General features: G+C 43.1%; 1 protein-coding gene across 2 annotated transcripts in view; it reads right to left on the bottom strand.

Moving 5' to 3' along the window:
• Positions 1 to 1,459: 1,459 nt before the first annotated feature.
• The window catches only part of LOC115547770 (unconventional myosin-Ic-A-like), a 28,054-nt gene continuing 3,280 nt past the window's right edge, over positions 1,460 to 26,233 (bottom strand). The window contains exons 1-3 of one of the 2 annotated variants that reach the window (XM_030362221.1): positions 25,686 to 26,231; positions 2,025 to 2,176; positions 1,460 to 1,613 (exon numbers count right to left, since the gene is read on the bottom strand). In XM_030362221.1, the coding sequence (XP_030218081.1) occupies positions 1,494 to 1,613; positions 2,025 to 2,153 (249 nt within the window). In that variant the 5' untranslated portion in view covers positions 2,154 to 2,176; positions 25,686 to 26,231 and the 3' untranslated portion in view covers positions 1,460 to 1,493. Of the gene's footprint in view, positions 1,614 to 2,024; positions 2,177 to 25,685; positions 26,232 to 26,233 lie in introns of those variants that run through there. The other variant, XM_030362213.1, reaches the window with a different exon arrangement.

Here is a 26,233-nt window from a genome sequence, read left to right on the forward strand (position 1 = left end):
AAAACAAATAATAAACCAAACTAAATAACAGCCCTCATTCTTGGAAGGTATTCCACTTGTGTATGAAATACACGTGTGGATGAAATCCACACTTGTATGAAATACAAACAAAGCCCTTTAGGACCAGACATCACAGAATGCAGAATGCTCCATGTTACTTCAGCTTTGACTTGAAGCAACCGGCGCTGAAGACACCAGGGTCAGCCGTGGAATGAGTGTCTTGTGTGTGTGAGGGTCACGTCAAGGTCAGAGGAATACCCCTATCTCTCGTTCTTATAGTAAAGGGAGAACAAGTGTTGTGTGTTGTGTACAAGTGTGTACCATCAGGCAACACACAAACAGAGAGAAAGAGATAGAGAGAGAGAGAGCGAGAGAAGAAGAGAAGAGAGAGAGAGATACGTGTTGTGAATCACACAAACAGTTTTACAGCCAAACATTAGGCTAGTTGCCAGATGCCATTTACAACTCCTGTAAAGACACACACAATATTTCAATACTCGTTGACTATAGTGGGAAGAGTCTTATTGGAAAGTACTCACATACACACACACACACAACACACACACACACTTGTGTGTCCCCAAACCAGAGAGTGAGATCAGGGTGGAAATGCCTCATCCTTAGTCCAAAGACAGGTGGCGGGGGAGATGGGTGGAGGGAGAGCCGGGTGGCAGGGAGGGACGGTGGAGGGAGAGACGGGTGGCCGGGAGAGGGGTGGAGGGGAGAGAGGGGGAGGGGAGACGGGAAGGGGGAGACAGATGGAGGGAGAGACTAGTGGAGCAGACGGGTGGAGGGGAGATGGGTGGAGGGGAAGAGGGGTGGAGGGGGATGGGTGGAGAGGGACACGGCTGGAGGGGAGACGGATGGAGGGGAGAGGGGTGGAGGAGGAGACAGGTGGAGGGAGAGACGGCTGGAGGAGACGGGTGGAGGGGTGAGGGGTGGAGGGGAGACGGGTTGAAGGGAGACGGGTTGAGTGGAGATGGGTGGAGGGGGAGGGGGATGGAGGGAGAGACGGGTGAACAGTGAGAGGGGTGGAGGGGAGACAGGTTCGAGAGGAAGACGGGTGGAGGGAGACGGGTGGCGAGGGAGACGGCTGGAGGGGAGAGGGGTGGAAGGGAAAGGGTGGAGGGGAGACGGGTGGAGCAGGCGGATGGAGTGGGAGAGGGGGAGACGGGTGGAGGGAAGACGGGTGTAGGGGACATGGGTGGAGAGGGAGACGGTTGGAGGGACACGGGTGGAGGGGAGACTGGTGGAGGGGAGAGGGGTGGATGGGGAGACGGCTGGAGGGGAGAAGGGTGGAGGGGAGACAGGTGGAGCAGATGGGTGGAGAGGGAGAGGAGGAGACGGGTGGAGGGGAGATGGGTGGGGGGGAGACGGGTGGAGGGGGAGACAGGTGGAGGGGAGATGGGTGGAGGGGGAGACGGGTGGAGGGGGAGACGGGTGGAGGGAGATGGGTGGAGGGGTAGACGGGTGGAAGGGAGAGGGGTTGAGACTCACATGTGGGGTGAGACCTCATAGAAGTTGACCCCGCGGTACCGCTCCATGTGGTTCTTGGTGTAGATCTCCAGGTCCTTGTAGGGGTTCACCGACACCAACACAGAGCTGATGTAGGTCTGAGGAAGAGAGCAGGGTCAGTACCCCGTACCCCACTGTCCTCAGGGTCAGGGTCAGTAGAGAACACAGTCTTTAATTAATAATCTAAATTCTGATTTTATAGACTATTCCTACTCAGACCCGAAGCACACCCACTTTCATCCTAGCCACATCCATTTTCATCCAAACCACGCCCACACACCATAACCACACCAACTTACACCCACACACCATAACCAGATCCTCTTATACCCTGACCACGCCCACACACCATAACCACGCCCACTCATACCCTGACCACGCCCAAATGCATGACCAGATCCACTCAGCATAACCACGCCCACTCCTACCCTAACCAAGCTCACTCCTAACCTAACCACGACCACGCCCACCCTAACCACACCCATTCACACCCTGACCACAAGACTCACGTATATGAGGTTCTCCTTGAAGCGTTTGCGCAGGTTCTCTATGAAGGCCGCCTCGCTGGTGTAGTTCTCCAGCAGGACAAAGTCCTGGACCCCCACTCGGTCTCTAGCTGTCAGGGCTGACTCCATCATGCCCCCCTGTCGTTTGGCACTACCTGAAAAACACAAGGAGAGGTCATATAATATTAACCAACAACACAAGGAGATGTCATGAAGTATAAACCAACAACACAAGAGAAAAGTAACTAAGAGACTGAACTAACAAGTAGGGCCTGATTGATATACCTTTCAGGCTCCGAATCGATGCAGATTTTAGGATGCAAAGAAATAGGACGTTATTATCTACCAAAATGTGTACGAACGTTTAATATGTATAGCCTTTACATATTTCTATTTTGCTCAAAGCAGTAAAGGAAGACCATGTTTTAATAAAACACTAGCTATATTATGTACAAATTGTATTAAATCTCTTCAATAACTAAATAAATATATTAAAAATAAACGTTTAATCAGATAACATTATTTTGAAAAAAAACAACAAACGACAGTCCCAGGCCTTTGGACCACCTCAACTACAGCATACATTGAAATAATGTGCAACTTTATTAACAAGCAGACCCCGTGGATGACCCACTCCACTGTTGCCTACGGAGAAACAAACATCATCCTCGTGTGTTGGGGCCTCGGTGAAGAGTCTACTGTAGTCTGGTGGCCGCGGCTCCTAGCTTCAATCAGTGCTCTAGTGTTTCTGACAGTTTTGGAGTGGGGTCAATTATTCCTCTGACGTATGATGTCACTAAGGTTCACAAACAGAAAGCAGTAGTCTGGTGCAGATTCAGAATCCAACAAGGTTCAGAACTTGGAGCAGGGGGAAAGTTCCAACTGAGCGGTGGTGTTCAGAATAGAGTGAGCCATCACTGGAAAACTTTATGGAAACACTTCTTGGGAGAGGTGTGCGTGCGTGTGTGTGTCATCACTCCACATTCTCTCCCAATGTCAGCCCAACGTCTTCCCAAGCTTATCAAATAATGAAACACCCTGGGCCTAATCTGGAATCCAACAGTCCTAGCATGTTATAGCGGAACTTCTGCACAGAGCCTGGACTGGAGATAGAAAACCCTAAAGGTTTTGTTAGAGATAGTGCACGGAAGAAAACTAACTTGCTGGGTGGCTGAGAATACGTTTATATGATGACGATCTGAACAGAAGAAAATCTGCGTGCATACGGTGAAGCAAAAGTGTGTGGAATTCGATTGGGTATGCATGTCAGGCGGCTAGGTGGTGCTGTGACACACTATCACACAACACCGTCATGTCTGAGCGCATGCGTAGAATCTTCCTGCTCTTATCTGCGCCACGAAAACCAAAACATAATTACTGATCCTTCTCTGTTCAGTAATACTATCTGTACTGTGGCAACCCGCTACCCCTTTCTGGAGAGATTATTTAAAGATATATATATATATATATATATATATATATATAATATATATATAAAATTATTATTATTATGTAATTATAATTATATATTATATATATATATATTTATTTTATTTTTTTCTTGTGAGAGTAGGTGGGCCGAGCCCCACTTGCCCCTAATGACCAGTCACCACTGAGCCTAGCCCCACCTGTTTTTTACATGTAGAAACGCCACTGCATAGATCTGAGCAGAGTTTCGCGCCTTGGCAGTGTAGACGGAAACGCTACGGCGGAGCATATTTAACTTTTCCACTCTGGAGGTTGGTTTCAGATTTTTGCGTTTTTAAGCCCCAAAAACGCTGTCACAGTCTAAACGAAAGGCACTTCCGATAAAATATTTTCGTTTTTACCCGCAAGCTTCCTCTTGTAAACTGGGCCTGGCTTCAGAAGGGGTTATTAATGAGTGTAGTTCTACAGTGACGATTTAAATCTGATTGGCCAAAACAAAAGCAATCTATTCTCCTAAATTATATTATAACCAGAATGTTGTACAAAGTAGACACCCAGGGCTGTCAATCCTCCCCTCAAATCATATTCGAATTTCTAATGCTTCTTATGTTGAATATTCGAATAATATTCGAATATTTTAATGTTTATATTTAATGAATATTTTAATGTTTTTTTTTTTTTTTTTATTATATCATTATATACACCGATACCATCTTATTATTAGGCCTACGTCCCGCGTCCACTAGAGGGCGCGTCAACCAAATCTGTTATGTAACATTTGCAACAAGTTTTACCAAATCAATACAAAACGTATATAAATAGGTAAGATATAATGCCAGAAATATTCAAGCAATGATGTTTAATGAAGAAGCTGATGTTCAATCATTCAAATAAACACACACACTGCTATTTTAAGTCTCAAAAAGACAATTCTTTGACCGTGGCTCTTCCTCAGCCGCTAACTGTTCTGCGTACTCCGAGTAATGCACTGAATGGAGGTGTGCGCTCATGTTGCTCGTAGTCGAGTGGTAACTATACCTTAACGACTTACAGCATAATTTGCAAATGACGGTTGCTCTGGATGTAGTCTTCCCGTTTCTCGATGGAAATCCAAAATGTTTCCACACGGTGCTTTTTAAGTTTTTAGGAGTTATGCTTTCCAGCTCTCTGTCTGCTCGCGCGCTGCTCCCCGCCATCTTGTAAGCATACAATGCCGAACGTCACGATGCACGACGTTGACTTTGATTTGCGTCGTTGCTAGGCAAAAGTTAAATGTAATTCTTGACTTGTCAATAAAATTTGCAAAAAAAAAGTTTGAACGTTAGTTGCCGCACTCGAATGTTCTCCTTTTTTAAAAATTCGAATTATATTCGAATAGCGAAGTTCGTTTTGACAGCCCTACCACACACACTATGTCATATACTGAAAATGTTACCGCAAAAAGGCATCATTGACAACCACAGAAGGTGATTTTCTTTTAAAACTCACCATTTAGTACCACAAGGACACAATTGTGTTTAATTACTCTCTAAACAGTAGAGAGACAGAGAGACCAAAAATAGGACACATTTCAAACCTAAAGCGATATCATTTGATAAAACAATGTATGCAATATTATGTTTTGCCCACATGAGTTATAGAATGAAGTTTGAGCTCCTTGAGACTCATAGGCTAGTCCACGAACATTCAAACAGAATGCTCTTAACTAAAATGCCTGAGCCATCACTGCAAGTCTACGGGTAGATTCGGGTTTATATGGACAGCTCCATATTTAATAGAAAAGATGCATTAGTTTGCTATTTGCCATTTGAAAACATCCAATACATTTCAGTTGGGGTTTTCACTTTGTTCTCAATGCAAGCCCAAACATATCTTCAACCAAACAGCAATCAGCAGAAAGGTCAGTGGCAAGCAAAGGACCCACCAGCCCTCTCAACATAGTGAAATTCATCAGGATACTTGTTAAGAAATACACTTTGTATTGTCACACCAGATCTATAGTCTAGTCCATACCTCACAGCCCTATTCAGTGCAACACGTTAGTAAAGACTACAACAGCAGCAAGGGAGACTTACATCTTTGAGCTGGTGAATGCGTTTGTCCAGTAGATCCTGAGATTTACTCATGAGACTGCGCAGATTCCCCAAATCCATGTCAGAAATAAGCAGCAGATAAGAGCAGACGAGGAGAAACAGTATAAGACTGTTATAGCGTTCGTAGTATAAGACACCAACTAGAAAACTAGAAATGGATCATCTAGGAAGAGTTGGGATGAGCCAACACACACACACACACACACACACACACACACACCACACCACACAACACACACACACACACACACACACACACACACACACACCACACACACACAGTAAAGCAGGTGCACATGTTGTTGTTATGTCAGACTGCACATTAGGATCCGGCCTCTGGGGCATAATAGAGAGAGGAGCTATTAATTAGCTTGAGGTGAGCTAAGTTAAGTCTAAGTCTATAGGAGTTTCGAACACAAATTATTCTTGTTTCAGAGACTGATTTGCTGCTGGAACAACATACATTATATACTGAATTGGTTCCCATATGACATTACATTGTTTGTTCACAGGTAAGCCAACCAATTAATTATAGCATGAAGGAGTGACTGAGCGAGTGGGTGAGTGAGTGCGTGCGATGGAGAAATGCAAGTCATGACATTTCGGATTGGTTGAATAAGTAACAGGTTGACCTCACTGGAACAGCTACTGGCATCCCCTGGTGTGGTGCCACTTTGAAGCTATCAAAACCAGCCCTCGATAACATCTGTGCTTGCCTCCGTCAGAGTTGTCCAACATTAACATCTGGTCACTTTTTAAGATATCTTAGACATGACTTCTGCATTTCAGATGGACGGAACTGTGTTGTGAAGGGCCCACACAGTTGTTTGAGGGAACTTTCGACCATCCAACCTTCCATTGATTCAGGTCCTCCCTCCTCTTCTCCCCATGCCCCTGCTCTCTCACACACACTGCCCACCACTCCTTCTGAACAGCGGAAAAAAATCTCTCTCTCTCGCTTTAGTGTTCAATGGGGCACTGGTGCGACTGCTTACTTGTTGTTTTCACTGCTGTTGTCTGTGTGGTGATGATTAGAAGCTCTGACCAAAGCACTGGTTAAAGTCTCCTCTAATCGACCCAAAGCGAACTGAACCTCAAGTCATATCGTCCAAAGACTGTAGAACCTGAAACATTATGATCAAAACGAGAACACTTCTGGTCTCATCAAGCTTCAACTCTTTTGTTATTTCCCACATTTTTGCAGGACTACCAAAATCTTTTCAGGTTTGGCCAAAGACGTAATGCATTCACCAGGAGTCGTAACTGAACCTTATTTTGACCGTGATCAACCATATCCGTTTTTAGACATGTCCTCCGCATCAAGAGATAAGTGTGGCTGCTGTCACTCTAGTTTTTTTTGGTTTGACCACAGATGGAGGCAGAACTATGGAAGTAAATCGGTGCCTTCGGATTTGAGAATAAAAAGCCATTGAATTCTAAGCACTTAATATTTATGCATTGAAATAACATATCTTGATTTTTTCCCTCTGAAAATAACTTTCAAATTTTCAACAAATCATTTACCTTTATTTTTCAAAATTCTACATGCCAAAGACTTCATGCCCGTCTACGCTTCAAACTCGTGCATGTTGCAGAAAATGTGCAACAGCGCCCCCTGGGGTCACACTTTCGGTGGTCGCAGAATTCTGTGTAACACCCGCTCGCTCTCCTTGCTTGACCGGGATCTAGCATTTAGGATCGATTGCTCTTCCTTGGGTCCCCCGATGTTAACGCAAAATTTCATACATTGATTTTTGCAGCCGACTTTGGCATGTTGAATTTGGGGACGTAGAAAATATTTAAGTTGTATTTTTTAACGTTGAATATTTGATTTTGAATTTTTAACTTTGCTCAAAATGATTTATCGAAAATTGTAAGAGTTAAATTTAGAGGCAGGAAATCCAGATACGTTATTTCAATGTATAAATATTCAGTGATCAGAATTCAATGTAGGGCTGCAACAACGAATCGATAAAATCGATAAAATTCGATTACTAAATGCGTTGGCAACAAATTTGGTCGTCGATTCGTTGTGTCGCGCGATTAATAAGTTACTCGTAGGCGCAGCACTGTTTACAGCCAGCCGCCGACAGGTTGGTTCATGGTTCATGCACGCCCACAGCGAGCTTTAGTGTGAGCGACCACAGCTTGTATTTTGGTCGTATCTTAACACTGGACTGTAGGCCTACATAGAAGTGTTGTACCTTCACTGTCTTTGGGTTAAAAAAAACTCCTTCAACTCAGAATAGTCCAACCGAAAACTGTCAGCTGCTGCTGCTGCAGACGTTGTGCAGACCGGGCTCGGAGTCGGCAACGCGTGGCATCAACAGTCATTCAAAGCAGCGGTAGTAATCACACAACCGGACGGTGTAGAAAGTCCCGTCAGTTAAAAACAGTAATGCAGTTTTTAAATCCATGTTAAAATCGGCAGGATATAGAGCTAGTTAGCTTAAAAAAAGTGTCAAATGTGATGTGTTCAGGTCGGCTCAGTAATATGATTGATGCGTTCAAATGCAACAGAAAAAAATAAATAATAATTGAGATTTTGGTGAAAACTTGTTTTCACAGTAATATAAAATAGATAGTAAAGATAGAATTATGACCTGTTTAATGTCCTATCTTGAACTATCATCATCTTATCAGCAATTAAAAGCAATATTACAAGTTCTATTTTAAGGAGTCTCGAAAATGGTATCAATAGGTTTGACCGGTTAACCATGGACATCCCTTATATACTTAAGCAATAGATCACGCCAGGCTGTGGTATGTGCTCATTATACCACTGTTAAGGGGCGTTGTCCGGCCCCGACGCGCAGCGGAGGGCCGGCGACCCCCCTTCACAGTGGTATAATGAGCACATGCCACTGACTGAAGTGATCTATTGCTTTTATACAACGGTTACTGTTATGGCGAAACGAAAGTCATAGACACACTACATTTAAAAAGAAACCAAGAAAGTCAAAGTAGCCGTTTTATTAAAGACTACCAAAAGTAGTCCCTCCTGGCTGCCTTCAAAATGCACGACGGTCGCTATGCAACACACTTTAGCGTCCCTCCGAGGAGAACGGTTGTAACGGTTTCCACTTCAAGGCGCAGAGTGATACTTTCACAAATGATCGGGCGTCATAGCAGTTATGTATACGGTCATTATACAACAGTTGGGAACCAATCAGATCGCTGGATTTAGGTCCCCCGTTGTATAAATATATCATATATCATACATTGTATGTTTTTTTTGTGTTATGTTTTTTTAATTGTTTTATTATTTAATATTACTTTTAATAGTTTTGGGACGTTGGCGCAATAACCTGGTGTTTTTTACACTTCAGTCCTGCACTGTGAATTTGAAGTAATGTTCCGTTTTTTTATCCGATTCATCGATTAATCGAAAAAATAATCGACAGATGAATCGATTATTCAAATAATCGTTAGTTGCAGCCCTAATTCAATGGCTTATTATTTCAAAATCCGATGGCACAAATTTACTTCCATACAGAACGGGCAGAACTCATCGCGATCATCTTAAACGTTGCTGCAACAATACAGCCTATATTCCGTTGCATTTTTTTAAACCGATTTTTTAACCATTCAACAAACAAAAGGCAACAGGCTGATTATCATTGAGGGTGCTGCTTCTCCCAGGTGGTGGGAGAACTATCGACTTTCTACGCCTCATTCACACAATATCTACATTTCCTCCGGAGAAAATACTACCTCAGGTGTAGTATTTTTTTTTTCAGAAGAAATTTCAGGGTACAAATGTCAGGATATGTTGTTCAGACACACGGCCCATTAGGGGAATATCAGGACTAAAAAGTATGTCTGAAAGCAGCTCATGATAGAACTGACTTTACCCAGAACTTGCATGCCTAATTATATATATTTCTTTCTTATCATTAATATTTTCATGTACTTACTTGCTGCCCTTTATGCCTACTGGCAAGTAGGGCAGCAACAAAGGATCTCCACCCCTGTCTGTTTTGGGAGAGCTTTTGGATAGAACACCAGGTCTGCTTCATGGCTTTCAGTTCTTTCTCAACTGTTCAACACCAGGTTTCTTTGGTCGTCCTCTCTTTCATTTGCCTTCAGGTGTCCAGTGTAGGGCGGTTCTAGTAATGTAATCCTGTTCTTTTCGCATGATGCGTCCAATCCATCTCAACCGCCTTCTTGTAATGATGGACGTTATACTTTCTTGGTTGGTCCGAGCAAGTAATTGCTGGTTGGAGACTTGAGTTTGGTGTTGATGCTGTAATTCATTCTGAATGTGTTTCTTGCCTTGTTGAGTTGGCTTTTGATGCCATTGCCTGTTTCCTATATTATCATGTAGCTGCAAGTTTTGACGTGGAATAGAAACCCGTTTTTTAAACATAATTATTCCAGCCAATGTTTCTGGTTGCATTGGGTCTGGTTTGTATCCCAAAATGAGGCCAAAAATTATGTAACGTTTCTTGACTTCTGTTACTCCATGCAACCTTTCTCCATACATCATAGTATCGTCAGGTTTGAACATATTTTACATTTATGTGCAGATACTGAAGATGTGAGTTGTTTAGTATGTTGATCTGTACTTAATGGATTGCTTTTGTCACTGCTTGCTCTCCACCTCTGCTTTGTCCTTATCTTCTCCCATAATACCTTGCCCCTTTCTGGCAAATCGCCCTCAAAGCAGATAACAATGTTCTATAAAGAATGCCAACAAACACTTCCTTAATGCCCATCCAACGTCCAGCAGCTTTAGATCAAAATGCCGACAGCTTCTCTCCAAGCTCTGATGGCTTGAAGGACATCTGAAGGAAGATTCAACCTTGCAAATATTTCATTATAAAGATTTCCGGTTGGTACACATTTCTCTATAAATACAGAAAAGGTCTTGGTAGCCTTTCAGCTACTCTACTTTCGTAGTGAACAATTAATATCTCTAAGTGTCATGTCCAATAATCTTTTCCGTTCTCTGATGAAGATAAGTCTGCTACCTCTTAGTGTTACTAGCACACACCGGCCTTAGGGATGCCTCTACCACACAGGCCTTAAGGCCGCCTCTACCACACAGGCCTTAGGGCAGCCCTTGCTGCTGCGTCGCCTCGACGCAGGTTACAACCTCTGGGAGGCGCACGTCAGGCCCTTGTGGTGGTGGCAAGGGGGGTCCACCAGGACGTAATGGACGTAAACCCCCTAGCGTTGCGTCGACGTGGAACCCTAAGACTATGACGAAAAATATTCGTCAACAAACCTTTTTCACGGACGAAAACTAAATATACTCTAAATAAAAGTCAGATATGATGACGAAGACTGTGACGAAATATAACTGACACCCATAGTCAACGAATACAAACGAGAAAAAAAATGTTAGGGCGGGACGAATGGAGAAGAGATCCAATCAGAACTGCTCTTTTGTGGGACAAGTTGGGAAGAAGTCCAATCAGAGCGAATCTTTTGAGCTTAGGTTGAACGATGCAAAAGCTGCGGCAAATGCAGGTGCATGCATTGCCGTGAAACAACTAAACAAACGCAGTTACACAAGAGAACAAGAGAGAACACAATTAACACGAGAACGTTTTGCATTGCACCCGGTCTTATGAACAACAGAAATGTTAGGACTAGGGCGAAAACAGAGAATTGACATCTGGTCGCACTTCACATTTGACAACAAGGACAACAAGTACGTCTGTACCGCGTGTGGAGCAAAAATCGCTGGAAAAACACCACCAACTGAAGCGACATTTACAGAGGACTCATCCAGAAATACATGCGAAGGTAAGCATATAGTCTACGGTTATTTTATCAGATAAACTACCTTGTTTCCGCTAAACTTGGAATAAAATAGAAGCTAAAGGAAACCACCTCTGAACTGTATTGATTAGATGTATCGCTCAATTAATATGAGTATAAATTGTGTGTGTGTGTGTGTGTGTGTGTGTGTGTGTGTGTGTGTGTGTGTGTGTGTGTGTGTGTGTGTGTGTGTGTGTGTAAGAAAAAAGAATCACAACTTGATTCCCCTTTATTCACCCTCAGACGCAGAAGACGTCTGATGACAAAGATGACCATGGGGCCTAGTGGAAATAAAACTAGTGCTGCTAGTGCAACCAGCAGCAGACCATCTCTGCAGCTTTCCAAGTTCTTCGAAGTACAAAACTGAATCGAAGGAACAACCATACGAAGGAGCAGGCCATAGCTAGATGGATTGGACGCACAGGTTAACCACTCACAACAATTGAAGACGAGGACTTTGTGCTAATGATGGAGATAGTAGATAGGAGGACTAATGGTTCCAAGAAAAACTAAAATTAGCAATTTGATTGAAACCCAGTATGGACTGAAAGACAAAAATTCAAGAGAGGACTGGCTGCTGCCCGAAGAGTACCCATGGGCCTTGACATGTGGACAAAAAAAGGACTGACAGCCTCATTCCTTGCCATAAGCGCATGCTACTTTTGTGTTGAAACGAAATAAACATGTACACATATTGTTGGCCCTTGAACAAGTAGCTCACCCACACACTGCACTGTCTATTAAGTGTGGATAAATGTATGCAAGAGTGGGCCATACCAAAGGAGAAGATCCTGACAGTAATAACGGACAATGGGAGTAACATGTTGGCAGCCTTTAAACACACCATAGCAGAAGAAAACAAGCTCTGAGGATGACTCCCCTGGGTCCATGATGCAGGAAAGTGACTCTGAATCTGTACCTGATGACCAGCGGTGAGCCATGTTTAGTTTATTCTTTACATGACAATTATCACATGAATGATCTTCCCCTGCCACATGTATACAGTATATACAGACACACACAGCCACTTATTAGGTTTAGACTTATTTGGTTGTCTTTTCTTATTGTTATTAGGTACCATCATGTCGACATGGAAATGGACCGGACACCGTGTGTGGTCCATACCATACAACTTGTGGTCCACATGTTGCAGAAAGAGACTGTCAAAAGAGTCCTCGATAAAGCAAGGTCTGTGGTGAAGCTCTTTCGCAGTCCTCAGTTGCAACACAGAGGGTAATTGGACCAGTGTGGTCTTATTGTTGTAAATGACTGCCCCACACGCTGGCCAAGCACATTCAACATGGTCACACGACTCCTCACAGTCAAAGATGCAGTCTGTCAAAATCGCAAAGTGACATGGGATGGGACAAGTTTGCTTACTAGTGAGTGGCAAAACCTTTTTTCATGCTGAACTACTGCTGCCTTTTGCGGAACACACTAAAACCTTCCAGAGTGACACCACATCTATGTCCCTAGTGGTTCCTGCCCTCTTTGATCTGCTAAGGTCACCTAACTGACTTTGCAGAGAGCACTCAGTACAGAGACCTCGCCACTTCTTGCAGGGAAAATGAGAGCAAATCTGAACCAGCGTTTTGCTTGCTTCTTGGATTCAACCAATGAAAAGTTCTCACCGCTTGCAGCAGCTGCCTGCTTCGTCAAACCCAACTGTCTGTGAAATCCTTGTTATTGTTGATGTGGCTGATGGAAATATCCAGGAACTGCTGAAACAGGCAGAAGACTATGTGGTCAAATGCACTTTCCCACACACAAGACAGGAGGACCAGTCTGAACATGATGCAGAAGAAGAGGTTATTGAGGAACCAGAAGCAGCGATATCCTCAAAGCAGGTTTAGGTTCCTCTCAAAATGCCGCACCACAAGGCCTAAACAGAAAACCTCCACAACCAGCATCAGGCAGCAGATCATCAAGTATAAGGAATAACTTTTACATCCCATCACTGAGGACACAGGAACAGACTTCTGGCTGGAAAAGAGTGAGAGTTTTTATCACAGTTTAAAGCATTTTGCGTTAGACTTGTTGGCTATGCCAGCTTCTCAAGCTTTTGCAGAGAGGGTAATCAGCATCCACAGGTGACCTGACCTCACAAGAGGACGGCGCAACCGAGGAAGGGTCACATTGGAGCGAAGTGCTTTCCTTAAAATGAACAAAGAGAAATAGAACTGTTGTATTCACTGTTATTTACAGCATTTCCTGTAGTCGTATATGCACAACTTGATTGGTATTTGATTGGCATTACAGCTTAGCATGTAATTCACGTTGCCTTGAGTTGAGCTCATTGATACTGCCTCATTGATACCACTTTTTATTTATTAACAGAAGAATATTTCATTTTGTGTGCAATGACATTACAACCAATGCATATTTTCTTTTACATATTTTTTGTGTTTCTTTTCAAATCTTTGATCTTGCACACAATGCACAGTAACAGAAGATGATGTGAACAGAGTTGTGTGCTTTTTTAGTTTAATGTGATATTTAACTATTTTCAATGCTGAGAGCAGTTTTTATTTACATGAAGATTAAGGAGTATTCTTTGGTACTGCGTGCAATGGCATTACAGCCAATACATATTTTATTTTACATTTGAGAATTGCACTAATCTGTTCTGTTCAATTTTGTTGATTTTGCACAGAGTAGCAAGACATTGTAAGGTATTCGGCATTGTAGCCCTAGCAGTTATTTAACTTTTATTTTGTTAAAAAAATAAGCCGCTGAATTCAACTCATTGTACATCTCATGCATTAATGATGCTCAAAGTCCATAGAAGAAGATCAAACTTGAGATTGACGCAATATTGAAGGAGGAGAGTTCCGTCATGACGTTAAGAATAAAATACATGTTGTGTTACAACCGTTAAATCTGTGTCTGTATTGCATATTCAAACCTTTATACCATTGCATAACAAAAAAACCTTTAGTTGACTAAGTCCGCTGTAGATTTAGTCGACTAAAATCTGCTAATATTTAGTAGACTAAAACTAGACTAAGACTAATAGATTTCAGATGACTAAAATAGGAATACAACTAAATGGTGTGTTATTCAAAAGACTAAGACTAAGACTAAATCAGAATTTGCTGCCAAAAATTAACACTGACCCTAATCAGCCCTTTAGGGAAGCCTCTACCACACAGGGGATGACTCTATCCACTCTGATTGGTCAGCATCGGACTTCTTCCTGAAGAATGAGTCCATGGTGAGCCCCACACTTTCTTAAATACACTCGGAGAGTAACATGGCACATTTTGTAATGACACAGAGCGGTTGTTTAAAAAACAAGAAGTGGCGGCTGGGGGCACTGGTTTAAAAACCACCCTTCACACAATCTTTTTTTTCATAAATGCAGTTCCAGTGACCTTCCATCCGTGGGAAGTTTCTCCCTCCCTCTGTCTTGCATTCTTTTCTCTCCCTCTCTCCCCCCCCCCCCCCCTTCTCTTTCACTTCCTCCCGTTGGTTTTAAACCCTGGGGAAGTTATTGGTTCTGCAGCATGACTCCCAACACTCGCACATGAATTAATTTACTGCATTTACTGGAATAAAGCCGCCGTCAGTTATAGAAAGGATAACATCTCCATAACATATATTAATGGTATTTCTGTGACTAAAGAGCTTTCATCCAATACTCAACGGTTCTCAGCATACCAAGCACCAGGTCATACAAACAACCCTACAGTACGCTTACTTTGATCTGACAGTATAGCAGTGCCCTGTGGAGCTTGTGGAAGTTAGGACTTTGACCAACACTTTGCTCTGAACACGCCCTACAAGCCTGACTTAACGATTCTAGGAAGCACTAAGGTTGCAGGGCGAACTGAGCAATACGTCATCAGCGTAGACATGTGTTAGCACAGCGAGGCAAAGTCAAATAAAACAAAGATATTTCCATTCATTCCAGTCATCACATTCACATTAACACACAAACACACACACACACACACACACACACACACACACACACACACACACACACACACACACACACACACACACACACACACACACACACACACACACACACACACACACACACACACACACACACCCTGCAGCTTCTCATGTAAAGAACAAAATGTTCATAAGTTTAAACCCTTATCCTTGATTGAGGTATATTAACTAAATGTATTCACTACCCATGTGAGCCTTAGAACCTTAGTCCATCTCCATTCAATACTATCCCCAATACATACCGATAAAATACATACCAAACTGGTTATTTCAGTCAGTTCTCAAGCAAAATACTAAACATTCGCTCAATACAGCCAGAATATGCAATTAATACTAGCCATTATGTATTTGAATTGGCGGGTATATCTAAAAACGAGAGAGAAGATAAGATAGAAGAGCATCTAAAGCCCAGGTACAACACATCTCACACACACACACACACACACACACACACACACACACACACACACACACACACACACACACACACACACACACACACACACACACACACACACACACACACACACACACACACACACTTTTAAGACCTTCCATCCTGACATTGCCCAGATCTCAGACTACAATAACAACGGGGGGTTGGTAGTGTATGGCTTGGCATAACCTGTATCTACTTCATGAACTTTGACCTCCATTCTCCTCACCCTAGAACTGACATTCCAGCGACGCCAAGAATGGTTGTTCTTCCTGAGAAGCGTGTCGGACGACCCTACACCAGGCAGACATTCCCACTGCCTTACCTGATATGTATTCTCTCTCTCACTTAAACAGGAGGAAGAAGGAGTGCAAAGGAAAACAGGGTGGGCAAAAGAAAGGTCTTTATATAAATGACTGCAGAGCGGTCGGAGGCAGCTGTGATGTCAGAGCTCAAGAATGCAAACCATGTAGGCGGAGGAAAGCAGAGAGACGCATAATGAGGAGGGAGAGAATGAGAGCTGAGGGAGGAGTCAGGTGAGAGAGAGAGAGAGCCAGAGACCCAGTCTATATGTGACTTAACAAGAAACGTAAGCAAGTTTGTCTTACACTGATATGTGCGACGCGTACTAATCCTAATGGTTGATTCCAATGACCATGGTGTCAAAGAGCTCTGTGCTCTCCTTTGCCTCCCCACCATGTTTATTAGAAGTAATGTGGCAATGCTGACACGATTTAATACTAAACTTTCCTCTTGTCCTCCAGCAACTTAATAATTTCCTATCCTCAACGAGCTGCTAGGACAACTTCCAGTCAGGATTTCGACCACTTCATAGCACCCAAACGGGTCTGTTGTAAACAAGCTTCATCTACACAGACTCCTTCGACACTGTTGAAATTTCAATACTTTTGGTCAGATTTGAGAATTGGCTTGGGGTTTCCAGTCCAGTTTTAAAGTGCGTTAAGTCATATCTACAAGAAGTTGTTGTTATTACGGATTCAGATCTGAAATCAAAAACCAAGTCGGTGATATAATCGGCCTAGCATCACAGGACTAAGGACGAAAAAAGAAAAATAAACTAATCTGGTCCATGCATTTATTACTAGTTAGTTAGGTTATTGTAACGGCCCCTTTTTACCAGCTACAGCTTGATCAGTACACAGAAGCTAGAGTTCTAATGAAGAACAAAACATTTGAACACAGCACAACAATTCTCCAATCCCTGCATCGGCTCCCTGTAGGTCAGAGGATTATTTCACAATACTGCTGCCCACCTACAGATCACTGAACGCTTTAGGGCCACATCATCTCACTGAAAGGCTTCCCTTCTTAATATTAACTGAGACTTGTCAGCAACTGGTTCCCAGAGTCAAAATAAAACCTGGAAGAGCAGGATTCAGCTACAACACATAGCTGGAGTAAACTGAAGATCTGCTGAGAAGAATCAAGTTTGAGAATACTGAATTAAAGTGCACTGTTAACCTACTCTTATATTATTGTCTTTTTAATCAATTGCTAAGTGTCTTTCATGCATTTATTTTATTTTATTGTATGTTTTAATGTGAAGCACATTGGCTCTGCATTGTGTATGGAATGTGCTACATAAAATAAGTTGACTTGACTAGTTATATAGTAACATCATGGCAAGAACATGCATGCATATTGCATATGCAAGAACCTGCGGGCACACATGCACACAAACACAAACATGCCCATACACACACACACACACACACATTAATTTTCCCATAGTGAGACGCCAACTTGCCTGAAAACATGGGCAGGTGGTGACTTGCGACTGGGGGAGGTCATAACATTATTATCTTCCTATAGATCAGGGGTCACCAACACAGTTGGTGACCCCTGGTGTCCTTGCGGGCACCAGGGCGCCCGCAAGGACCATATGAGGGGACCGCATGCCTGTTCTAAACATAGCACTACTCATTCTTGAACAACTCTTTCCCACCTTTTTTAAGTCATTGTTGATAATTACGGTGAGAAATCATTAAAATGACTTAATTAATTAACATGTTTCACATAGATGAGTATCATTAATCATCATTAATATCAAAGGCAAACTGAGCAAATGTTATATCAGAGGAGTGTATCAAACGGGGTGCCCTTCGTATGACTCAGTACCCATGAAGTAGCTCTCAGGTTCAAAAAGGTTGGTGACCCCTGCTATAGATATTGGTGACCCCCCCCCCCCCCATCCCACACATCTCCCCCCTCCTCCATAGACACTCGCTCTCTGCTTCTCACTCACCTCTCTTACGTGTGTCAGAGGGACCCGAATCTCTCCCCCTTGCTGTCTGTCTCTCTAATTATCTCTGTCTGTCAGTCTGCCGTCTGTTCCTATATATGCACGTCTTACGGCCTGTGTCTCTTCCATTTGGCTGCTTTCCTCTCCATGGGTGTGATCCTGGTATTATTATACTTTGTAAGTGTATACACACAATACCATCAGTAGATCACCCGTCGACACCATTTTGTTTTCAAGACTCGATAGGTAGATTGACGAACACAGAGATTGTGACATCCGTCAGCAACACGCAAGCTCTGTGTTCGCCAATCTACTTGGTACTGTGTGTATAAAATGTCCTTTTTAATAAACAATCTGTACACTTACAAAGTTCTCAATGCCTCGTTTTATATGTTAAGACCCTTATTATACTACCCAAAGAAGTGTCGTGCTACTTTTAGCCTTTTAAGTGGTTTAAAATAGCGATTTAGTTTTTACCATAACCGCTGCCCCCATTGTTCCAAGTCTATAGCGTTTTGATAGAATCGGCTAAAAACAGCCAACTGAAGAAAGCGTCTATATGCAGTTTTTGTGCTCCAAAACGAACGTTTCAACTCTTTATCATACAAACATATCCCAAATCCATTTTACACCGGAATTACCCTTTAATTAAGTTGTATAATTGGGAGTTTCTCTCAACTGCTATCTTATAATAAACAACTAGACAATTGTACAGCTGTGTATTGTGAAATAAAGAACACAGATATGTGTGTTGCAACTATAAAATCGCCATTAACACATAGGCTCCGGATGTATGAACCTCAAGGCTGCACTGTTAGGTTAACTTCAGTCACCCAGATAGGTCAACACGGCATAATTTCAGAAGAACATTATCAATAGTATATGCAGAACAAGTGTGTGTGTGTGTGTGTGTGTGTGTGTGTGTGTGTGTGTGTGTGTGTGTGTGTGTGTGTGTGTGTGTGTGTGTGTGTGTTAATGACAACATTGTCCCCCCCCCCCATATATATTTCTGCCAGTGTGTGGAGAACACAATAGTATGAACCAAAAAGGGGAATAAGTCTGAGACATTAAACCAATGACTCTATTCTATGACCACTACATCTTTTGGGTGTAGTGCTCACATGTATTTCCTCCAGAACATGTGTGGTCCATGGTTACTGCATCAGAGCCACGCAAGTGCTACGGTGACTGGATATCAACAACACTGCATTTCCTGTTTATACTAAGCACATCCTCTTTTCTGATTGCCTATTAATAACCCATTGGCCCTAACAAATGAACCATAAGAAAACGTAATAGTTGTGGCTAGAGATGTTGCCCAAGTTGTTCCCGTTGCAACCGTTTCTCCAGGCGGCCATTTGTGTTGTTTGAGACGTTAATTTGTTTGTTTTATTATTTGCACCTGTACAAGAAGACCATAACCCAACAGTGCCATGACACCATTACCCAGCAGCCCCTGTACCTCCAGCCTCTCCTCAGGGCGGGGGGGGGGGGCACCCAACCACAGATGACAACCACAGCTGGCAACCATATCTAAACTTCCACAGATTGAAGGAACCTTTTTCAAAGCATAGTCATTCGCACAGAAAAACTGAAATAAAAGGACTTTACGTAATGTTCTCAGCTGAGGACAGCCTAAAAATATCTAGTTCTGAATACAACTGTCTTGAAGTTTGGAAGTTTGAAAGTGGCTTGTTCAGATTACACCAATAAGGAAATGTGAATGTAGTGTGGACTGGCTGAACTCTGAGGAATCCCCAGATAAGAGAGTGGCCGTTTCCAAAGAATGAGAGGAAAGCTCAGCGGTTTGTACAAACACACATAAGAATGCAGGCCCTTGAAGTCAAACAAGTCTCAGGAATAACCACACACACACACACACACACACACACACACACACACACACACACACACACACACACACACACACACACACACACACACACACACACACACACACACACACACACACACGTTTAATGATGATGTATGTACGTGTAATATAATCATTTGTTTACATATCTGTTCATTTACGCTTTTGTAGAAATGGTCGGCCCTAATAGATTTAGCAAAAGCATACTGTTTTGTTGGTTTCCACAATACAACAAAACAGCAGTATTGCTAAGTATTGTTTTGTAATACTTTATCATTAATATTTGCACCACCTACAAAATCTGGCACTATACTAGACTCATCTTTACACAAATACCAATATTATCTTTATATTATTCTTATCCAACTATTTTGTGATGTGGATAAAAAATATTAGACCACATGTTGGTTCAAACAGCGGCAGATTAGGTGGTTTCGTGGAGTCAAACTTTGCTGGGGTTGTTTGAGGAATTGTGTGAATAATGTACAGAGAAACTTGACAAAAGATGCTAAAGTCTACCAAGTTCACAGTAAAAGAGAATAAGGTGTGTTCCCACATAGAACAGCATCAAATCATCAAGGGATTTCCTTAATAATTTGATGGCGTAAAATAAAACAGGATCTGCACTATGTGTGGATCCTACTTTAAACTCTGTGCTCCTCTTTGTCGCTACAACAATTTCAGCATTTCCAAGATCTGCGACTGCTGTAAGATAATTGCAGTAAGAGTAAACGAGACTCTCTCTCAAAGGCCCTGGGCTTTGCAGGCCACCCCCCCCCCCCGAAGACAACGCCCTAAGAAAAAAGCCAAATACTGCCAACTGCAGCCGGCTTCTGACAAGCAGTTATTCGAGCCAACTGTCTTCTTTAAAAAAACTGCAGACTGCTCTCTCTCTCCCTTCTTTCCCACAATCAGCAAATCACCCCAGCGGCTGTGCTGGGTGGGGCTCGGGTTGGGCGGGGGGTTGGTGAGATGATGTGCTCATAATAGGCCGGGCCCGGAATAATGCATTAAAATTTCTATCTGCTTGTGATGACGTGAAATTAATATTTTTAACCATGTTCGTCCTTTTGGTGTTAGATGGAAACGCCACACTTTTTGAAGCAATGTCTTTGAAAGACCATTTTCTATATTTTCATGCTTTTTTCTGCTTGAGTGTCTGTTTGCCTGCAGAGTGCGGACTGACCATGTCGAGTGTCGGGAGGCCAGAGCGCCGGGCGGTTGCAGCAGGATACCATGCCAACCCAAAACCATAGATATGGTTTGGGTTTTACCTAACACCGCCTTTCAATTCTTTGATCCCGGACAGGGCGATATGGTCAGCTTGATTGTTCTGAATGTGTATAGTGACGTTTGAGTGTGTGTTGGGAGGTGGGTGTGTGAGTGGTGGGTGGGATTGGGACATTTGGCGATATAGAAGGCTGAGGGAACAAGATCACACACGCACTACTGGTTCCCCTCTTTATCTAACTGATCTCAGCATGTTGACATTTCTCCAGGAGCCTTTCTCCTTTACACATGCATGCACACATAGTCAACAGCCTCCTGTCTTCAATCGTTCAACTCTTATTTAATGAATTTCTAAGCTGAATTTTAGACGTTTTCTGGGCTGCACTAAAGCACATCCCTTCTAATTCTGCTCTCTTAACAGAAAACCTGCAGTGAACTTTCAAAGTACTTCCTTGTCAAATAAGTCAATGAATAAACTAAGAAAAATATTCTCTCTCTTTATCTCTCTCCCGGTTTTACACCTTGTCTCACACCTGTTGTCCAAGGCCACGCCTGTAGCAGTGTTGTTGTGAGTCAGTCTGGTAAAAGGTTAACTACAATAGTAAATGGATTGCATTTATACAGCCCTTTTCCAAGCAGTGGTCACTCAGAGCACTTAAAATGATTGCCTAACATTCAGTTTGGGTTAGGTGTCTTGCTCAGGGATACCTAAACACGCAGCTAAGGGGAGCCGGGGATCGCACCAGCAACCTTCAGTCAGGCCAGTCAGCCGGATCTACGTACCTCCTGAGACAATGCTGATAGTGAATGCTTACCTAGCGTAACCACAATCATTGCAGCAGTGGAACAAGAGGTCAAACATGTTGAAATAAAGTACAAAGCATAGTTGCCAACAAGTCTTCTTTTGGGTTCTTTAAATGAGAGACACCATCAGACAATGTGATGCGTCACCAGCCTCATTGATAGGAGACAACATTGAATCTTGAAATAACGGGAGAATTTTGAAGATAGGCGATTTATTATCATGTCACTTACCTAGCATAAATCCACCTTGGAAATACCCATTGAAGATGATACCTCATTATTAAATCAATAGAAGATCAACACAGCACTCAGCCCTATCTCAAAGTAACATCACATTTCCTTGAGAGTTTAGTTATTGCTGATCAAAGTCCCTGCTCCCACTCCAAAGTTCAGACTCATCTGGTAAAGACCAATGGATTGAATACACTACTCACACTGTGGTGAAATGGGCTCTGCCATGATGGCCATGTAGGAGTTTGATGGTTCTCCAAAAAGGTTTTTCCAATTAAAAAAATTAAAACAACCAAGTGTGTAAAACGTAGAAACACAATGGGATTGGGCACGCCTAGAGTCTTCCTGGATACACCAGGAAGAGTCTTCTCTCTCCGTCTCATGCTTTCTCAGGGCTAACTTTGGCTCTGGGTAGTGGCGACGTCTCTCGTGGAATCACACTAAACCACAGCGGTTCATTTAGAGGTAGAGACACCATTCTCTGTATTTATACGCCGTTTCTTCATGGTTCTCAGCAGACTGCCTCCCAGACCATTTCAACTTCAAGTGACCTCCAGCCCCCCCAGCATGAGGGCTCAAACTATGTCCTACATTTGCAATGGCAGCTGAATTGTAAATAGAACCAGTGGTGAATAGTTGGGCAATTGGTCTGATGGACACTAACGCATCTAAAGGTTATAAGCTTTGAGAGGTTAACTATTCAAGTGTATGAAATTAATGGATGTAATATCTCTGTGCCTCTGTGCTCGCCACAATTTTGAAAGATTCAAACTTGTGGGTGTCGCGAGAGGCAGGAGTATCATGCGAGTAACCTATATTTAGGGGAGCTCACCACTCAAACTAAAATGAAATCAAGTATCCTCATAATCCCCATTTCTGTGGTTTCTAAAACATGAAATGCCCACATCCAATCAAATTCAGCATCTTTCCCCCACTCTTTCCATTCCATGCAGTGAGCTTATGATTGGTCCGCATCTACAAACAAGCACATGCATGTGCCGTGCAGATGTGACCCAAAACCCTTGGATCGGGTATTGCTGGTTTGTTTTTAAAAGATCATTATGAGATATCCATTCTCTCTTTAGAGAAAAAAATATCCCTCTTTGATACAGTTCAATTAGGACATCAATTAGGACATAAATCTACTCTCTTATATTGCTGCTTTTTCACAGTTAGAGCAGTATATGTATGATAAGCCTGCTCTCTATTCTAGTGCTGCTCTGTCACAGTTAGAGCAGTATATGTATCATAAGCCTGCTCTCTATTCTAGTGCTGCTCTGTCATAGTTCGAGTAGTACATGTATAATAACCCTGCTTTCTATCCTAGTGCTGCGCCATGCCATAAACAAACTTTGAGCGAGGAACTCTGTGGTTGCTAAGGGACTTCATAGTCAAATCAGGCTCACCCTGGCGTCTAGTACCGTATCTCTCCCTGCTGCTATCGGTGCAGGGTAGCAGAGGCCTTGGCCGTTAGAACCGTGGATGGCTGACAGGCTCTCGCATGGTTCAGAAAGATAGGTAGGTAGGTAGGTATGTAGGCAGGTAGGAAAGTAGGTAGGAAAGTAGGTAGGTAGGTAGGTAGGTAGGTAGGTAGGTAGGTAGGTAGGTAGGTAGGTAGGTAGGTAGGTAGGTAGGTAGGTAGGTAGAAGTATCTGGTGTTACGTTCTCTGTGTAGGATTCACTATTCCCACATCACACTCAGAGCTGAAGTGTTTGTATAAATCAGAAACAAAATGCTCCGACAACTCCAGACCCCGCATGAAGCAGACAGCTGTAAGCTTAGCTGGTTAGGGTTAGTGTTGGCTAGGATGTGTGTGCGTAACAAGTTGACGGCACAAGGTCAAGTGCAGGTTGGGTCCACACATCTACACAGACGCTCAAGGTCAGACACAAAACAATATCTGTGTGCGTGTGCGTGTGTGTGTTCTCAGGTGGGGTTCCTGTTGCCAAGGGGATGGCTAACATCCAGATGACAGCCTATGAGTTGCAGGTGTATCCTCCACCAACACACAGAAACACACACCAAACTATCCACATCAATCTATAAAATGGGATCCTAACTTTTAATAACCTGTGTATTGTCATATTGATATCATTCAAACAACAACCCATATCAGTAAGATCCAACTTACAGGATATCTAAACATCTCTAGCAGGAATGAGCAGAATGCACAGACATCCCATAACCATCTGGCAAACGAACCAGTACAAGTCTCGGAGTGGTATGTGATAATAACAGATAAGTTAAGTAAACACACTAGATGGGGAGGTACGGGAGAAGGGAACTGGGGAAAATACCTCAATGAATCTCATTATTCAAGAATTCTCTGCTGTATTCCACCGACTGTCTGCTTCTCCACTCTAGATCCACCACTAGGAAACGGTCTGCAGGACATTGTTTTTCTAAGGGGCTGAGGGAAAATAACCCTCAAACTATTGCAGTGGAAAATTTAGCTTGGGTAGCTATGGCAACCTACACTGGAGAGCAGAAACCACATCTGCTTTGGAACAATGCATAGACAGAAAGATATTGATCTGGGCTATTGTCCAAGTTACATAGTTATGCCATAAGGTAAAATGTACACTTTGTTTAAACCTTTCTGGCTTTTTACTGATTCTTTGGAAGGCAGTTGAAAACCATCTAGGACAGCTCATCGTAGGACTCAGGGCATTATTACACTCCCATCCCAGCAACCTATCATTTAAGCAACTTAACTAGACATCACTAAACAGCTACATTAACCAACACACATGCCATGTAATAAGGTACAGGACTCTAGGGGACAGCCTTTCGGAGAGAAGCCATTTGCCCTCCAGCAATGTATGTTGATGCAGTAGCCAAACCCTCAACAAAAAGGCAAACAGGGTGGACTCAGAATTAATTTCCATGTATGAATTTAAGAAAACATGGATAAATGTTTAGTGTACAAACATTGTGTGTTATTGATGTTTCATCACCTTGGAATTATTGTCAGAGCTAGATCATTTCACCCCCAATGTGACACTGTCAATCAAATGTCCCTGCTCCACACTAATAGAAAGTAGTATTCATTCAATAACTCCTCCTGCCTTTGCTGCTGGGTTAGGCCTAACCCTAGTTTCTCGTTCGGGCTTAATAACGCATTTCCTATTTTATTCAGTGTTTGCAGTGTCCACTGTTGTAGACATGTGTTGGGGGTAAATAACCCATGTCTGGGTGTCATCAGACCGACATGCGGTTCGTCTGATTCCTACATCCAGACATAATCCTTCATGCTATAGTTGTAGGCTAACATCAATCAGTAACTGGTCAGAAGTTCATAGGATCCTTAGCCGACTGTCAGGCCGTGATTCCGTAATGTAGTGTGGCCGGTGTTAAAACGTGGAGCCTCCGACCCACCGAAAGCTCACAACAGATCTCCATGCGCTGGCTTACCCACCGGCCAGCATTCGCGCCTAACCCCTAAATTACCAACATAAACTGCAAGAAAAAAAAGTTTTTCCCAGGCAGAAACAGAGGTAACACGACTGGGGGAAGCGTCAAGAAGCCCCGTCCGGCAGGTAGAACCGCAACACGGTCCCGTTAACGGCGTACCTTCAGACAGCACGAATACACCTCCGCAGTCGGTCCGGGTCGCCTCTGGTTCTTTTCGATCTTTCACCGGTACCACTGCTCTAGTTCCGGATCTTCTCCGGTTCTTCTCTCTCACCGGTACCACTGTTCTAGTGCTCCCAACACACGCAAAGTATCCCGGTCTCGATTCAGTCTGTCCTGTCCGTGTGTCAGTAACTTCTGTCAGTCTGCAGTGCGAACCCTCCCACCATGCAGACCAGTGAAGGTAAAGAGGATTGCCTGGTGATCGGATCCCTATCAGTGAGGCGTGTGAAGTCCCTGTTGGCTGTATGGGTCAACCTCTCATATTGGGCAACACTCGACCATGAGCAGTCCTACCAGGAAGTGCAAATCAGCCATTTAGGATCACGCATTATTGGTACCACTGCACTCATACCTAGAAGACTGGATAAGCTGGCATAAAGCATCTGAAGAGATATCAGACAACCTTCTACACGTTGATGAACACCTTTAAACGTCCACAAAGTTACACTGAACCTACTTACACATCTGTGTACTTGCAGAATAAC

The sequence above is a fragment of the Gadus morhua genome, chromosome 1, assembly GCF_902167405.1.
Source record: "Gadus morhua chromosome 1, gadMor3.0, whole genome shotgun sequence".
In the NCBI taxonomy this organism is placed as follows: domain Eukaryota; kingdom Metazoa; phylum Chordata; class Actinopteri; order Gadiformes; family Gadidae; genus Gadus; species Gadus morhua.